This window comes from Micromesistius poutassou (assembly GCF_964030765.1).
Source record: "Micromesistius poutassou genome assembly, chromosome: 2".
NCBI lineage: Eukaryota > Metazoa > Chordata > Actinopteri > Gadiformes > Gadidae > Micromesistius > Micromesistius poutassou.
In genome coordinates, this window is record NC_140272.1 from 22,686,647 (window position 1) to 22,704,685 (window position 18,039).

General features: G+C 49.7%; 2 protein-coding genes across 3 annotated transcripts in view; both read right to left on the reverse strand.

Annotated features, from left to right (window-relative positions):
• Positions 1 to 6,326, reverse strand: part of LOC311338845 (3'-5' exoribonuclease HELZ2-like) — a 30,258-nt gene extending 23,932 nt beyond the window's left edge. For both annotated transcript variants that reach the window (XM_084464174.1, XM_084464173.1), the window contains exons 1-3: positions 6,216 to 6,326; positions 836 to 2,314; positions 301 to 487 (exon numbers count right to left, since the gene is read on the reverse strand). In XM_084464174.1, the coding sequence (XP_084320300.1) occupies positions 301 to 487; positions 836 to 2,193 (1,545 nt within the window). In that variant the 5' untranslated portion in view covers positions 2,194 to 2,314; positions 6,216 to 6,326. The remainder of the gene's footprint in view (positions 1 to 300; positions 488 to 835; positions 2,315 to 6,215) is intronic.
• Positions 6,327 to 6,918: 592 nt separating this feature from the next.
• LOC311338265 (stathmin-3-like) lies at positions 6,919 to 11,555 on the reverse strand (the record flags this gene model as incomplete). Its single annotated transcript, XM_084463493.1, has 5 exons — positions 6,919 to 7,051; positions 7,634 to 7,825; positions 9,100 to 9,278; positions 10,409 to 10,559; positions 11,550 to 11,555. The coding sequence occupies 5 exons, from the start codon at positions 11,553 to 11,555 to the stop codon at positions 6,992 to 6,994; spliced, it is 588 nt and encodes a 195-aa protein (XP_084319619.1). The 3' UTR covers positions 6,919 to 6,991.
• Between the last annotated feature and the right edge of the window lie 6,484 nt (positions 11,556 to 18,039).

Consider the following 18,039-nt stretch of genomic DNA (forward strand, 5'->3'; position numbering starts at 1 on the left):
CATGGTTAAGCTAATCATGGTAAAAGGCTAATTGATTATTAAAACCCTCGTGCAAATATGTAAGCACAGCTGAAAACTGATGAATAAAAGTGTGAGATTTCATGGAAAACATGAAATTGTCTGGGTGACCCCAAACTTTTGAACGGTAGTGTATATATTTTATTTATAACATATCTATTATCGATATATAAACTGTTGACTGCTATTTCATGAAACAGAAAAGTTTATTTCACATAAAATAAATAGATAATATGCGTTGTTTCAAAAGGCCTGTCAAAAGGTGGATGCTTTAGGACTTACTACGGTGTCTGCTTCGTTAGAACAGCGAGTGTATTCTTTCCTTAGTCTTTCAGCGTAGGACATGAGGCCCTGAGCATCGATGTTGGCGCTGATCTCCTCTTCTTCTTTGGTGCGCATGTGCCACTCTCTTAGTTCCTCCTCAGAATGAGCTTTGACACACCTGTCACCATATTCACAGGTGTTCGGCCTGAGAGAAGGGGTTAACATTACTCACAGGGACAATATGCATACATAAATATAGGTGAATATATTTTTCTATTATCTATGTTTGGATCCATAGTCTAGTTATTATTTTACCTTAGTTATCTTTCTATTCATTCCTATAGGAACTGCTATGGTTACATACAATATTTATCTTTTAATATTAGCTACCAAAATGTGATGCTGGGTGGAATGACAGAATGAAAGAGCAGCTCCAATGTTGAAATATTCATAAAAGGAAAATGCAAGACCCAGCACTTAACAGCACTTACTAAAAGCTGTGTTTGTATTTTAGTGCTTGGTTCCTCTGCCCACTGTAACTAGATCTACCTACCTGGCGCAGAGACCAAAGTCCTCTCTGTGGTTGTGTGGAGGGGGGCGGGTCTCCCACTGCGTGCTGGAGTCACTGCTGATGATCTGGGCGTGCTCCGGTGAGGCGCAGTGCTGGAGGAACCTCTCGGAGGAGGACAGGGTCAAAAGGCAGGCTTTACAGTAGAAGACTCCTCCTCCTCCTCCATCGCTCTGCTGCTGCTGCTGCTGCTGGCTCAACTGGAGGAGCAGGGGACGGACGGGGCCGGCCGGCTCGCCGCTCTCTGCCCGCCACACCGCCATCTCGGACTCGCTATGGGCTCCGCTGCAACGCGGGGCCTCGTGCCAGCAGGGCTTTCCTTGGCTGACGTGGCTGCAGTACTCAAAGGTGCATCCTGGGGGAAGCGGGCGCACCTCGTGGTAGACCTCCTTCCCTCGGCCCTCCGACACATGATGGACCAGGACGGGCTTCCAGGCGTGGGCCCCGGGGGCCCCGCAGGCCCCGTCGCCACGCTGCACCGTCAGCCTCTGAGGACTGCTGAGGAAACAGGCCTGGCACAGCTCGAGGAATGTTCCGGAGAACTCTTTGAGTATGTTCCCCGCCGTGTCTTCTGGCGTCAAGGAATGCCCAGTATTCATGCGTTGTAATATGGCGCTGTTGTCCATATTCGTGTTTCTTGCAAAGTTCCATAAGCAGGCTTCTTCTGTGCTTCTCGCAAACGTGCAGTTGGGGCCATCTCTCGTGCAGCCAGAACCCTCCCTAAAGTATTGGCATGCTTGATAAACAACATTGTGGCCGAATTTTCCCCCTACTGGACGCTCAGCCACCGGTCTCCAGATGTCAGAGTCTTTAAATCTGGCTAAAAACAAGTATTGTTGACAGCAATGGCTGACTCTTTGAACGGTGTATGTTATGTCATTCTCTTTGAGGGAACATGTAGAGCACGCGCCTTTCAGGTCAAAGAACGTCAGGACGTCGTCCAGTGACTCAAGCTGACCCTGTCCGAGCGCAACGCCTTCCAGGCCGTCACCATTGGTCCGAACTAGGAGAGCGCAGAGGCTGATGTGGTCCAGCCCCTTCTGCTTCTCAAAGTTCCACACCGCGGCCTCCTCCGGGCTCCGAGCGAAGGTGCAGCGGTTGTAATGTACGGTGCAGCCGGAGCCCTCCACAAAGTGCCAGCATACATCGTATTTACTCGGCCTTGGGAATTCTGGGCGTCGAGAAATGTGCCTCCATTGGCAGGAGCCTTTAGCTCTGGCCAGGAGAAGATTGCTGGCGCACTGGTGAACAACAGACTGTAGTGTGTAGGTGATTTCATTTGTTTTGATGGCACACCTAGCACATACCACTTTGAGGTCGTGTGTGGATAAAAGATGATTCATTTTCGACCAACTTGGCCTTCAAATGGGCCGTGGCAAATCAACATACTCCTATTTCAAATAATGTACAGATTGTGATTTGGTCAGATTGATTGAGAAAAATGTATGGTGGTAAACGTTGTGCCTATAAAAATAGAAATAGCAGAGAAAATAGAATTATATTAGTATTCATATAGCCATAATCAATTAAGAGAAAGGTCTATAAACAACTAAGAAGGTACCATGTTTTTCTAATTCTGAAAAATAGCCCTCACATAAATATTTTTTATTATAAAAGCAGCTAAAAAATAGTAATAATATTAATAGTGTCGGTTAGCCAGTCCCTGATGGCCCGTAAATGTCATCAAATACAACACAGCCCCTGGCCCCTTTACGTCATCAACTATTGACCCGTTCAGATCCATGGGAAATATGGGGAAAATCTTTCCGCAACGTTCTCGTAAACGACACCTCATGACGCTCTGACGATTCAGATTTTTCTTGTTGAGTTTGTCAAGTTGGTGACGTAGTCGTTGCCAAGTTGGTGACGTATGGTTTACTAGTGACGCGCATGAACATGGCGGACCACAAGGCAAAGGTTTTGACCGGTGGGAAAGCTTTACTCAATATAAAAGAATATCACATATTTTTTACCACGTCTACACTTTACTATTGATTGACGTTGTAACCGTCTGTTGGCATCGACTTAGTTCCGTTTTAAACGTTGTGTACTGGTAAACCAGCTCTAGATAAGGGCACGTGTAGCCTTCCATACAGTGGCAATACAATGTGCTTCTCATAAATAAAAGCAAAAGGACAGTAGGTGATAGGCTACAAGGAAATAAAGGCGTGCAAACTTGAAACATCCTACTGTGTTCCTATCACTGACGAGCCATCTCGTTATTTCCAGGACACATGAATGGCACATAGGACACAGTCCCTGATTGGCCCGGTTACGTCATCGACAAAGACACAGTCCCTGATTGGCCCCGATTAGGTTGTCATTTCAGGAAATGGATGTGGGTGGCTAGAGGTCCAGACTGATCCGTGTAGAGAAATAAAAGAGCTGGCAACTTCATATTTCCTCCCAACAAACACTGCGTGACCGGGCAGCATTCAGGCACCATCACTATGGATTGCCATTTGGGTCAAACTTAAATTAATAAAAGATATGGCTTTGAAATAAATAAATGAGGCAGTAAATATCACCAGGCCATATAATATGGGGCGTGGTTGTCTCAGACCATGGAAGGAAATTATTTACACAGGGCCTATGAAGATAAGTTGGGACAAGCTGTTGTGCGGACTATGCGGAATATGGAAGACATGGATGGGCTCCGAGATATCATGCTATTCTTAGCAGATCAAACTCATCAACTTGGTTGAGCACTTTGAGTCTGCCTCGTGTATGAAAAGGTCTACATGAATAAAGTTGCCTTGCCATGCCTTGCCTTTATCAGTGGATACTATTCCTGTATTGAAGACCTTTAAATGTCCCATGGCATGCTACGTTATGGATGCTTTAATGTGTTAGTGGCCCCTAATACAGTATTTGAAGACACATTCCCGAGATTCAGCCTTGGTGCAGAATCACAGCCACTACAAGCCGGTCCCACAATGAGCACACAGAGTCAAAGCCAAAGTTCCTTTCCCCCAATTCCTTCTCAACCATGGCTGAGATAACCCCCACTACGAGTCTCGTTGTGGAAATACCAGAGACGTCAGAGAACCCGACGCAGTCTAGTCTTTTCACCAAATGGGAGCTTTACGCAAAGCTTGCGTTATTGTGTTGCGTGTTATGTGCCATAACACCAACAGCAGAACGGTTATCCAAATAACAAAGAAGTGTACAACACTTGCGTTACAGTGTGTGTATTCACACACACACACACACATGTGGCGCTCGCACAGTGGTAGCTCATTGTCTCATTGGCAGGCCAAATTCTCTGGGCGGGCGGTAAGGGGAGGTAACCTTGCCCCTTATGACGACATATGGGGCAAATTCCAAATCGGCCCGTCTGAGCTTTCATTTTCTCAAAGGCGGAGCAGGATACCTAGTGCTCGTTTTACACCTAACGCCATTTCTAGCCACTGGGGGACCATAGGCAGGCTAGGGGAACTCATATTAATGTTAGAAAACCTCATAAAGTGAAATTTTCATGCCATGGGACCTTTAAGAAATAATCTGGCAGGTAAGCCAGATTACTCTTCAAAATATGAACATGAATGAAGAAGTCTTGAATGTTTGAGACGGATTAGCAGCGTATTTGTGTGGAAGATGTCCAAGAAGTTAGCGTTACTTCGAGCACAGTGCGGGACACCCTTCTCTGGAAATGCGATCTGCTGGCTATCTTGTGTCGTCAGGCCTATCAACCCACTCTGGTCTGAGACAACCACACCCACTCATCTGAATACACCAGATAGAAATGTGGCATTATGAAATAAATGTGGCATTATGAAAGTAGTAATGTAATGAAAGTACTTTATTAAATAGAGTAGTCCTTTTGAAAAACCTACTTTTAAAAATGATTAATTTCATTATATTGACTAATAGTGGAGAGTGGGGTAAGATGAGCCAGTGGGTAAATTGACCCACCCCCTGTACTTAGGCAACTGTACACATTTGTTGTCATTTGACCATAACTTCAGGAAGCACCCATCATTTATATCTGGCTCTGATGGAGAGATGCAAAAGTTGCATAAAAAAAAACAATGTAAAAGCAAATGTAACCATGCGTAAAAATATAAGTCATAAATGTTGGTGTTTGCCAAGGTATAAAACCATGGGAATTATTTAGTTAAAGATTAGCCTGAATTGTTAAACTAGGCAGTTTTTTCCAAGATGGTGGCTGTGGGCCAATGTGAGTCACATGCTTTGGGTTAAGCCAGTCGTTGAACATGCCCCACCACGATGCACTGAAGTTAGGTTAAGTCTCTAAAGCATAGTAAAGTGGTATTTCAATGTCGTATTACACAACAAATTCGGTTTTTCATATTTTAGACCTTGTAGAAAACATCATTCCACATCATTCCAAGAGCGAGAGAAAGGGGATGGAGAGAGCAGCCACTGATGTCAAGGGTGAAAATCAATCAGAGAAGTGGCAAAAAATTGAAGTGTTATATTATTTAAAGTTACCTTAAGCAAATATATAAGACTATTTGGAAAAGGAAAATGCATTCTACTTTAAAAAGTTAATTGTTCAACCTCCCCCTGAGCTGGTTGAGCCACATCACCAATTTATTTTGGAGACCTCATATTTCCACAGACCTGTCATTGACAGGGGACATCCTTAATTTAAGGTTGATGCTTTAATTTTACGTATTATTTTTCCTTGCCTAGAGGACAAAATGAGTAAAAGTTGGCTCATCTTACCCCGCTCTCCCATATATGTTTATTTTGATATTTTTTGCCTCATTAATTAATAATAATTTTTTTATAGCCATAATCATCAATTTATTTATTTCATTTAGACTCAAATGGCATGCCATACATCACAGCGCAGATTCACATATAGAATGAAACCCAGCGGCCCAAGTGTAGTAAGACTGGAGGAAAGCAACAAATGTTGTAATGTTTCAACATCTAGATGTGCTACTGAATAGACGCCACCAGAGGGCGCCAATCAGGCATGATAGAGGACCAAACGGAGAAACAACAGATGCTGTGTATCATTTAACCAATTGTGGGGAAATGGATTGAAATTAGATTTAATTTCATGAACATTAATCAATTGTATTAATATTTCGAATTTCAACATAAGACCACTGCACCGGCCTCTTAAGTCAGGCTGCAGCCTGTCCTATGTGTAGCCTGTGTAGCCTATAGTAAATATACAGTGCGTCAACAATCGGCGGTTGAAAACAAATCAAACAACTCTTAGGCTAAATACACTTTTTGTGTGAGACAAAGGACAAAGACCAAAAAGGCCAGGGAGTCCATTACTCAGTGGTCTGCATCTGAGTCATACTTAGGTATGAGTATTCGATTATCCAGAAGTAAGATATCTTTACGAATTGTGAACTTATGAAATGTATGAAAAACGTACCTCTCCAATATTCAACCGGGTCGCATATGCCTCCCATGATGTCTGCTCGTCAACTTCATGTTGACCGTCGCTATTTTATCTGACAACAGACTACAATCACTCGGCACTTTTATGTTAAGACCCACCCCATCATTTAGGTTTCGTTTCTCGGAGTGTGTCAGTGGGTGAGGGAGGGGGGCGGGCGGGTGAGACGCAATCCTCTGCGGCATCAATGCGTTCCTGTTGTCAACGTTGTTAAGCGAGTGCTGAAACCAGTTGTGTTGGCATGGGATAACGACGTCACCGTTCTACCTGGCCTATGTTGATGTCAATATGGGATAATGACGTCACCATTGTGCCAGGCCTATAGAACCGCTCTCTAGTGCCGGTGCGTCCCTGATAAATACGTTTGGTTCACCACGCACATCTGATGGGCAAATTGTACTTGGGTTCTGCTAAGACACAGGTACATTGAGCTCCCCAATGCCATGGTCTAGTTCGCACACTGGACACCAGGCTACATTTTATTGATTGAAAACGAGACGATCTATGAGAAGTGAATTAACGGAGGATTTCCATTCATTCACGGTCCAAAAAAAAAGAGGAGCAGACACACATGCTGTATGGCTGAAAATTGGACTTTATTTCAACTATACTTGTGTCTCCGATATTAGAACATGTTGGCGTCATTTGATTACCAAAAATAAACCAGTGATAAATAATCCTTTAGTGATGTTTGTGTGTGGGTGTTCGGTGGAGAGCTTGTGCAGACAGCCAGTGGCGTGGAGGGGACGGCCTCAGCCAGAGTAATCGCTCTGGACTTCCTTATTCCTGCGGACCTGCGCTGCGTGAGCTTCCTGCAAGATAAACACCAAAACAAAACAAGGAGATTAATGCGAGGTTACATCAGATACTTAAAGTCATACCTACGTATCTAAGGAAACATACCACAACACCTGTTGAGGTTGAAAACCAACTAACAGTTTGCACTAACTAACACTAACTGTTTTAAAGTTCTACCTAGAGTTTGTGTGTGCCTTTGTGTCTCTTTATAGGACTATACTATAGTACTTTATAGACTATGTTTGCGTGTATACTAATTCATTCCCAGTCCGTTATCAAGAGAAAGAGAAAGATAGGGACCGGTTCCCCTCCACTTGTCAAAGTGCTCCTACGGGTGTTGTTAGCGTAGTGCTGATGTTGGTGTGAGTACTGCTGGGCTTCCAGGAGGCGGCTTTGTCAGTGGATTGTTTAAATTCCATCGTGAATTAAAAAAGAGATCTCAAAGCCTCAGCCGGAGGAGGAAGCAACGCAGGCCCTCCCACGCACCGCCGCCTCCGCCGCTTCCTTCTACATCTCTTTTGTTTCCCTCTCCTCAGCCTCTGCCCGCCCCTCACACAGACGCTGTCGCGGCCCCCCCCCCCCCCCCCCCCCCTTGCCTTCTGCCGCAGCCTGGTCTTCAGGGCGTTGAGGTGGGCCTCGCGGTTCTCCTTGATGACCTCCTGCTTGTGGCTGAGCTTCTCCTCCGCCCGCTGGCTGAAGCTGCGGCTGTCCTCCAGGGCCTTCCGCAGAACCGCGCGCTCGTGCTCCCGCTTCTCGGCCAGCTGCTGCAGCACTGCCGCCTCCTGGGACTGGGGGGGGGGGCGGGGGGGGGGGGGGGGGGGGGCGCGTTAGTTCAGCGGGACGGAGTTCACGATGTCAAGAAACATTGACCTTTGTAGAGAGGCTCCCATGCCCCATCCCATCCCCGCGCGGTGGCAGACAAAGCACGCGGCGTGGGGGTGGTGCTGGAACCGGTTTGTTGAAAGGTGCAGAGGATTATTCATGGCCAGGTGCCTCATGAGGAGATCTCTCCCTGAGTGTGTGTGTGCTGACGGCCGGTTTGCATTCGGTCTGACTCGGGTCAGGTGAGGCTGCTTCAACCAGCCATCATCCACACACACTCCCACAACTAGATATATATATATATATATATATATATATACAGTATATATATCCTGATCTTATCTGATCTGGGACAGAGCCTTCTCCATCGCCGCCCCTACCCTCTGGAAGTCCCTCCCTCTGGCCATCCCAAACTCCGATACGCTCCTTTCATTCAAAAGTCAACTTAAATCCCATCTCTTCAGGACCACCCACAACATCGGACAAATCATCCTCCGCCGTCTTCCACCCTCTCTCTCTCTCTCTCTGAATGTGTCGTCTATTGTTGTGGTGTTGTTTATTTTCCTTTTGTTTGAGTGTCTGTACTGTCTGTATGTATCCCTTTTTTTGTAAAGCGTCTTTGAGTGTTTAGAAAAGCGCTATAAAAAACGGATCTATTATAATTATTATTATTATTGATCGTGTCTATATATATCCTGATCTTATCTGATCTTATCTGGCCAGATCACCTTCGGCGTCCTCAGATCAGTTTGGCCTCCAGCCCGGTGGAAGCCTTTTCCAGAGAATTGTAAACAGACAGGACCAATCAGCACTAGGGGGCGGGACCTTCAGGTGAGGAGGCACGGCGTGCCTCAGCCTGCCCCAAAGAAAAAACAACGACGGCGCCTGAGGAATGTTTGGCAATCTACAGAGCAGGCCTGTCCCCCAGGGCCGTGGGCCCCTGTCCCCCAGGGCCGTGGGCCCCTGTCCCCCCCCAGGCCCTGTGGAGGGCCCCTGTCCCCCAGGGCCGTGGGCCCCTGCCCCCCAGGCCCCGTGGGCCCCTGTCCCCCAGGGCCGTGGGCCCCTGTCCCCCCCAGGGCCCTGGGCCCCTGTCCCCCCCCAGGCCCTGTGGGGGCCCCTGCCCCCCGCAGGCCCCGTGGGGGCCCCTGCCCCCCGCAGGCCCCGTGGAGGGCCCCTGCCCCCCCCAGGCCCCCTGGGGGGCCCCTGCCCCCCCCAGGCCCCATGGGGGGCCCCTGCTCACCTTCCTCCTCTCGTCAGCAGCCTCCAGCCTCTGCTGGAGCTCCTCCAGGGACAGCTCCTTCCTCAGGGGGGTCTTGGACTTGGGTTTGTCTGGAGACGGGTCCAGCGGGGCCTCCAGGTAGACCTCAAAGGCCTGGCCGGACGCCCGCTTGTTCACGCTCTTGGTCTGGGCCTCCACGCCTAACAACAACAACAACAACAACCACCACAACATCAACATCAACATCAACAACAGCATCGTTTCATGCAGATTAATAAATAGCATCACTGGGCCTCATTTGCATAAACAGAGCAGAAAGTAATTGATCCACATTACCAGAATTACTGTGCATGTATAATACATCAATCAATATATCAATTAAATGTCTTGATATGTATGATATATATTTTTTAAATATACACATATACTGTATATGCGTATATTTTTTCAAATATATCATACTCACAAATGAGATATCAAGACATTTAATTGATTTTAGGGATATCACAACTCTTCTCTATCTCGGGACCACAGTGGTCGCTCACCAGCTTCCTGTCCAGAGTTCACCTGGACTCTGCGTAGCCATTCAGTCCCTCTTCAGTCTGTTGTACGTCCTGGCACTTAATGAACGCACTTAATGCACGTTGTATTCATTCATTCTACTTAATTGTGTATGTACTTAGTTGTGTAGCATCTGCAGTAGCTGGCCATCACTGCTGTGTACGGGGAATGGGTCAGCCTGGCGACTGTCAGTACTTGCACTTGGTTCTATGAACATCCTTACTGTACCGACGGCGATATATTGTTTCACTTCTTATGACAAATGTACTTATTGTAAGGCGCTTTGGATAAAAGTGTCTGCTAAATGCCCTAAATGTAAATGTAAATGGATGTACCAATCATGATTTTTCACGCCAAAATGCCGGATTGTAATCGTCGGATGGGAAGCTTCCGATAACGATTTCCGATTTCTGGTCTAGAATTGTACAGCCGGGATTCTAAACCCAGCTGCCCTAGAGCCCCTATCTAAAACATACATATTATATATAGATATAAAACATATATAATAGATCTAAAACCTGGTACTATGGAGGATTATCAAGGTCATCCTGTAATAATATAGAAATACATATGTAAAATTTTGTTTAATGAGTTATGTTGAATGCAGGACAAGCATTGATTGTCTCAGTTACTGAACATCATGACGTTGATTCTGGTCCTCAATTCGTCGTGCGCACAACCGGTTTTGAGTCATGTGGTCGGCTCCTGTATTCAGCAAGCGTCGATTTTAATGAGGATGATTCTAATTGGCTGGCATGGACGGACATACCTTCATACCGGACCAGGCTGGTAGGACGGGGCTGCGTGTTGAAACAGGAGCAGATCAGAGACAGCATGGACATCTCCTTGATCTTGTCCATGTAGGCTGTAGACAGAGAGACGACCATGAGCAGCTCATCCCCCCGGCCCTCTGCGGGCGGCTGTAGAGCCCACAGCCTCGTGTCTCATTAGGTTCAGCCACAAGCTGAGCCTATTCAGATAGTATGTCACCATACAGGTATGGCGTTGTTTATTGTTACATAACCTACAACGTGAGGTCACATAAGGTCACATAAGGGCAAAATAACACACACACACACAAAATAACACACACACACACACACATACATAAACACTGGGACACACAAACAGACAGACATAAACAAACAGACATAAACACACAGACACACACACACCCCAGTCTAACAGGAAGGAGCCTATAATTGGCCATATTAGAGTGATAACATAAGGTCACATAAGGGCAAAATAACACACACACACACACACACGCATAAACACTGGGACACACAAACAGACAGACATAAACAAACAGACATAAACACACAGACACACACACACCCCAGTCTAACAGGAAGGAGCCTATAATTGGCCATATTAGAGTGATAAAACTAGCTTATCTTAAAACTAATTCCTTTTTTTTTACAGTAGGCCTTTTGAAAAGATCTTGCGCAGTTAATGTTTCTTCCCCGGGTAATGGATAGTGATGCATCGCCCACGCCTCACAAAATCAATAATCCATTAGGGCGAGAGAGACTGATGACATACAACTCTCTTGCTGCCAACGCGTTCACAGTTCTACCTCCGTTTTCTACAAAGCCTCTCATATCAATCCAAGAATGATAATAACAATAGTCGTTATCATTAAAATTGTTATCATCATTGTTAATTGAAACATTTTCCTCGACCACCCCCTTCAGAATGCCTCTGCAACGGATCCGTCTGTGTCCATCTGTGTGCGGAGGATAGCCCCGGAGCCCGGGGATAGAGGCCATTTGACGAGCCATCCTAGCTGTGCTGTCGCCTGCCACGCCCTGGCTGTCCAGGGCGCGCGTCGGAGCGTAGCCTTAAAGCACTCGTCGTCTCTTCCTTCTTCCTCCTCTCTATTCTCACTCCACGTCTGTCTCTCTTACTCTCATGTCTTGCCAAGAGGAACAGAACACGTGATTGCATAAGCACACGTTTCACCAAACCGCCCTGACGATTGGCAAACTTGAAACTCCGGGTCTATTGTGAGCGGCGATGCTGCCGCGTTGTGAGTGTCTGCATTCCACCGCAGACACTCGCGTGGGAGGCGTGCGTTGTAAACGTGCGTTCGTGTTGGGTTACTGTGATACTGACCCCCATCCTATACACTTGTACTTTATTAGCGTTGAGTGATGAGCAGATCCTTTTATCCAGAGAGCTCAGAGTGAACTTTAGATCCACGTCACTAAGGAGCATACGGTGCAGGTCGTCCGGCCATGAGGGAACCACCCTAACCACTGGACTAACTGGCCTCTACCAAAGGGGAGCGTTTCCAGTTCATGGGTTCATGTGAGGCAGGGTCAGGCGAGGTGAGCGTTAGTGGGAATGACAGTAGGGACCGCATGCTCCCTTAACGCACTGCACAACAGAAACTCACTTAGGCATTAAGCAAACACAATGGGACAACTTTTATAACCATACGTTTGTTTTCTATTGTCATTTCATGATTATAATTGAGTTCTATTGCCACAATCTAGTTTGCCGTGAAATGAATGTGCGATCTAAGCCACAGCCTCTTCCCTGCGAGGGAAACGCCCTGACCACTGGTCTGATCACCACCGCGCACTGCTGGTTTACAAAATGATCCAAAGAGCCGTCACTGGTTCCATATGGTCCTGTCTGAGCTGACGTCGCTGTCCAGCGGTGATGTCAGGGTCCTGTCATAAGACGATCAGAGGCCCTTCCTGTGAAGCCCTGCTGGTGACGTCCCACCCAGCTCCTCTCTGCTCGTCCTACTCACTCAAACCTCACTCTTACATCTCACTCAAACCTCACTCTTACATCTCGCTCAAACCTCACTCTTACATCTCACTCAAACCTCACTCTTACATCTCACTCAAACCTCACTCTTACATCTCACGGACGTAGGGCCAGACGTAGGGCCCTCGGGGACAGACATAGGGCTCTCGGGGCCAGACGTAGGGCCAGACGTAGGGCCCTCGGGGCCAGACGTAGGGCCAGACGTAGGGCCAGACGTAGGGCCAGAGGTAGGGCCAGACGTAGGGCCAGACGTAGGGCCCTCGGGGCCAGACGTAGGGCTCTCGGGGCCAGACGTAGGGCCAGACGTAGGGCCAGACGCAGGGCCCTCGGGGCCAGACGTAGGGCCCTCGGGGCCAGACATAGGGCTCTCGGGGCCAGACGTAGGGCCAGACGTAGGGCCAGACGCAGGGCCCTCGGGGCCAGACGTAGGGCCCTCGGGGCCAGACATAGGGCTCTCGGGGCCAGACGTAGGGCCAGACGTAGGGCCAGACGTAGGGCCAGACGTAGGGCCAGAGGTAGGGCCAGACGTAGGGCCCTCGGGGCCAGACGTAGGGCCAGACGTAGGGCCAGAGGTAGGGCCAGACGCAGGGCCCTCGGGGCCAGACGTAGGGCCAGACGTAGGGCCAGACGTAGGGCCCTCGGGGCCAGACGTAGGGCCAGACGTAGGGCCCTCGGGGCCAGACGTAGGGCCAGACGTAGGGCCCTCGGGGCCAGACGTAGGGCCCTCGGGGCCAGACGTAGGGCCAGACGTAGGGCCCTCGGGGCCAGACGTAGGGCCAGACGTAGGGCCAGACGTAGGGCCCTCGGGGCCAGACGTAGGGCCAGACGTAGGGCCCTCGGGGCCAGACGTAGGGCCCTCGGGGCCAGACGTAGGGCCAGACGTAGGGCCCTCGGGGCCAGACGTAGGGCCAGACGTAGGGCCAGACGTAGGGCCCTCGGGGCCAGACGTAGGGCCAGACGTAGGGCCCTCGGGGCCAGACGTAGGGCCAGACGTAGGGCCCTCGGGGCCAGACGTAGGGCCAGACGTAGGGCCAGACGTAGGGCCAGACGTAGGGCCAGACGTAGGGCCCTCGGGGCCCACCGTGCTTAGGGGCCACAAACCTGCGTCTTGCCCGCCCAATCCGAAGTTAGGAATAAAAACGTTTATGTTCAGCCAATAGAAAGTATCAAAAAAAAGGAAGATAGCCTTTGTGGCTTGTGATTGGTTAGTCTCTGCTGGTCTTGTGATTGGTTAGTCTCTGCTGGTCTTGTGACTGGTTAGTCTCTGCTGGTCTTGTGATTGGTTAGTCTCTGCTGGTCGTGTGATTGGCTGCGGCGGGCCCATCACCGCCTGTGTACCTGAGTGCCTCTCGGAGCAGGGGAGGGAGGGGTGTTGCTATGACAACTGGTATCCCCGAGGGCTCAGATTGCACACACACACAGGGCAAGGCAACGCAGGCAACGCAGACACACACACGCACTGCGCAGCCTGCGCACACATCCTGCTCACACTCGGGTCGGCGCGGGAGCTGATTATTGTTTTATGTAAATGTGTGTTTCACTTTGGTTCAGTTTTGTTTATTGTGGTTCTCTTTTTTGCTGGGATTGGATTATTATTAAACAACAAGGGAAGATGAGAGAGGGGAAGATGAGAGAGGGGAAGATGAGAGAGGGGAAGATGCTCTGAGCCAGAACGAGCTCCTAGTTTGAATCGACTCAAAGGAGTTGATGAAGGAACGGAGAGAGGAGGAGGACGAGTGTGTGACCGTCTCCAGGGCGCTGGTCAACAAGGGGGGGATCCACCCCATGTTCCCTGATGGATTATATGTCAGATCAAGGCCTGGGCTGATTTTATATTTTAATTTTGGTCATGATGAAAATGACTTTTGGTCATTTTTCAGTCTGCTTTCTATTTCTGTTGATATTGGCTATGGTGAGACATCTCAATGGATTAGCTTTTAATTGTAGTGGAGAACAAATCATTTAATGAATATGAATTAGTTGATTATGTTAAAATCTGGGAGAAGGATTTTTTTTCCCCTAGGGTTAATAAAATAGAAAAAATAAAAACAGACATAAATGATAGGGAAAAAGCTAATTTAGAAATGCTCGTTCACTACTTCCCCATTCCCATGCTTGAAAATTGTAAAATGATTGTAAAAAAAATGTGAAAAGAGTTAAGTTCTACTTTATTAATCCCCATGTGGACATTAACTAAACCCATGCTGCACACGCACGCACGCACACACACACACACACTCACACACACACTCACACACACACTCACACACCCTCCACTTTATTGATGGCACAAACGCTGACAGGCCAGCGGAGTGAGTCAGTGAGGGGGCGAGCGGCAGTGAGGACTCAGCATCATTTCGTCCGTGTCATGTCTGAAGCGGGACGCTGCACCTCGACGGCCGGCCCTCCGCCCAGGCGCCGCTCCTCAGCTCCACCCCGACTGCTTCAAATGGCCGCCCTGCTACTTTTATGAGCAGTGAGACGTGACCGCGGGGCTGGGTCTGCATCACGGGGCCCCGGGGGAGGCTCCCTGTGGCCCCTGCACTCCCTCGGAGCGCGTTGTACGCTCTACATGTCGGTGGCGTGTGCTCCTTGTCACGAGGTCACCCCTGGCCCACGACCAGGGTGTGAACGGCGGGGCCCCGCCCTGAGCAGCGGGCTCCACCGCTCTGGGGACGGTCTCCCCCACCACCACGGGGGGGGGGGGGGTGTCGTCACTTGTGGTTCGTCCCAGGTGAGCTCATGTCTGCGGCGTGTGTGTGTGTCACTGATTCTATGAAGCGTTTTTTTAAACACCACGACCACTAACAGCTCGCCCCTCTCCGGACGCTCCCCGCCGCGAGGCCGGGCGGCGGGGGAGCGTTTAAAACACGCTCCTGACGCGGTGGACAGACACAGGTCACAATCAGGGACTGACATCCACGGCACAGCGACAGACACACAGAAGACGCCCTCGTCGGTGTGACGAGCCACCGCCGCCCCCTGGCCGACGCCACGCCACGCCGCCGCCGCCGCCGCCGCCGCCATCAGGCTCTGTGAGCGCGGCCCAGGGGCCCAGGCGCCCAGGGGCTCTGCCGACGGGGGCCAGGAGGGGCTTTTTTTTTTGCGTGGCAACACCAGAGAACAGTTTGCTGCACTGCCATCCGTCAGACGGTCTCGGCCCAGCAGGGACAGGCAGAGCCAGCACTGATGGCCGCTTCTAGAACACTCCCTTCCACTGCAGTCTTTTGACAACACTTGACAAATATATATATATATATATATATATATATAGATATAGATTGGCAGATACACACGCAACGCATTATCACTGCTTCTCAGCTATATATATCTACGACGTGCTCAAAGGACGCCTACAGCCCGGGCGGACGGTACACCGAGGGGGGTTGCAGATCACAAGAACAATACTACATTATACTAAAAACCACCAGACCCGGGTTGCCATGACGATGCCGCAGCAGCACCGCATCTCCGTGCGAGCGACACCAGCGGAGCTGAAAGACGGAGGCAAAGACCGCAGCCCCACGCGCGCACACGCCTTTCGCGATGAACCGACTGACCCCCCTGCAACACACACACACACACACACACACACACACACACACACACACACACAGCGGGCTGCAGACAGGGAGCGGGTGAGGGGGCTCCCAGCGTCCGTCTCCGCCCTACCTGATACGGTGGTCGTCATGGCTGCAGAGCGGCTGGTGGAGGAGATCCACTGAGATGTCGCTGGATGGAGGAGAGGAGAGGATGTGAGAGGCTCAGGGAGGAGCAGGAGAGGGAGAGGAGAGAGAGGGAGGGAGAGGACAGAGAGGAGAGAGGAGAGGGAGGAGAGAGAGAGGAGAGGGAGGGGGAGGAGAGAGAGGGAGGGAGAGGGAGGGAGAGAGAGGGAGGGAGAGGGAGGGAGAGAGAGAGGAGAGAGAGGGAGGGAGAGGAGAGAGAGAGGAGAGGGAGGGAGAGGAGAGAGAGAGGTTTGGGCGTGGGGTTCAGTGAGTCTGATTGGTGCAGTGCACACGCCCCACCACTTCAGTGAAGAACAATGGGTGGCTGCAGGGAGTGTGCGTGTGTGTGTGTGTGTGTGTGGCATCACTTGTCTCAAGCAAAGAAAGAAGGAAATCAATACCCGCACATGAAAGCATGGAGACACACACACACACACATCTCTGAAGAGAACATCCATACAAGCCATCCCCTCAGCTCATTACTCACTTTGGAGATACGTATTCATATCAAGGGGATGCAGGAATACGACAGAAACACTGTTTACAAAACACACATTCACAATTCACATCACGCCCACATGGGAAAAAGCTGGAGACAAAGGAAACGAGGAATGGTTCATATTTGAGTATTTACATAAGAACTCATTGAACCGTCTACTGAGCCGCCAAACTGGCGACGAAAAGCTGTTCCAGAACAGCAGAGTGAGACAGAATGACCTTGTGTTTGACGAGGTTAAAGGTCATTCAGACTGGATGAGACAGGTATAAATCAAGGCCAGCTCCCTGTGAGGGGCTCACTGGTATTAGTTGGAGTGACGCTGGAAACAGCCCACCATAACAAAGGGTAGCCTTTTTTTTTTTAACTTTTCTATTTATGACTAAAAACAAGAGACTCTGCAGCCTGGCCTGCTCTGGTCACTATCAGGCGTTCCTTCTGCTCATCAAGTGGCTCCCTGTTGATCTGATTAGTGGAAATAAAGTTAATGAGTCACTGTGCCATGGCCCACAACCCTCTTGATTTCTCAACCACACAAGGTACAAATGACACATCATTAGCCTCTCTCTCTCTCTCTCTCTCTCACATTAGACAGTGTCAATGCCACACTCCACCTAGGTGGCTTCTACTGGGCCCCTCCATAACAAGGAGGCAGGGTAGGGATGTGGAGACCTGCTTATGGCCCGATGGACGGTGATACGTGGTGCTCCACGCCGGAGGCCTCTGAGTGTGTGTGTGGCGACGGCTCAGTGCAGCCTCAAACCGGCCGTCGTCCACACGCGCTCACAACGGGGTCACTTCATATCGCGTGGCGGAACGGGGCCAGGGGTCCTCGCGGTTGTACTGCACGCAGCTGGTCCCCCCCCCCCCCCGTGTCACCCACCGCCCCACAGCCCAGGGGCCCCGCCCCTAGACCACAGGGCGTCTGGTCATGGTGTGGCTGGTGGTTTGCTGCTCGCTGTGGCCTCCACTGGTACTGCAGTGCAGAGGCACACGACTAGAGCCACCGCAGTCGGCCATGTCGTTGTGTTTCTAATAAAACACGACGTCGGGCGCCCCCCCCCCCCCCAAACGCTTATTGTTTTATGTGTCATAGGTGTGATATATTTATAAAGGTGCCCCTCGTTGTCATCATTAGAAATAATGTGGGGAAAAAGACAAAAAAAGAATGTTCTGCCCTAGAACAATACATGAGACATGAGGAGGACGTGGGTGGCATTGCCTCACAGATGGCTCTAGAGTAAAAACAGGAAGCAGAAAGGAGAAGTGACAACAACAAGTCACCCATTAATAGAAAGTACATATCTGGTCTGGAATGGAAGCTTGAGTCCCACATGTTGGGGTGGCTACACGTTGCAAACTGAAAACTGTATTTGCACATTAACGCAAAAACAA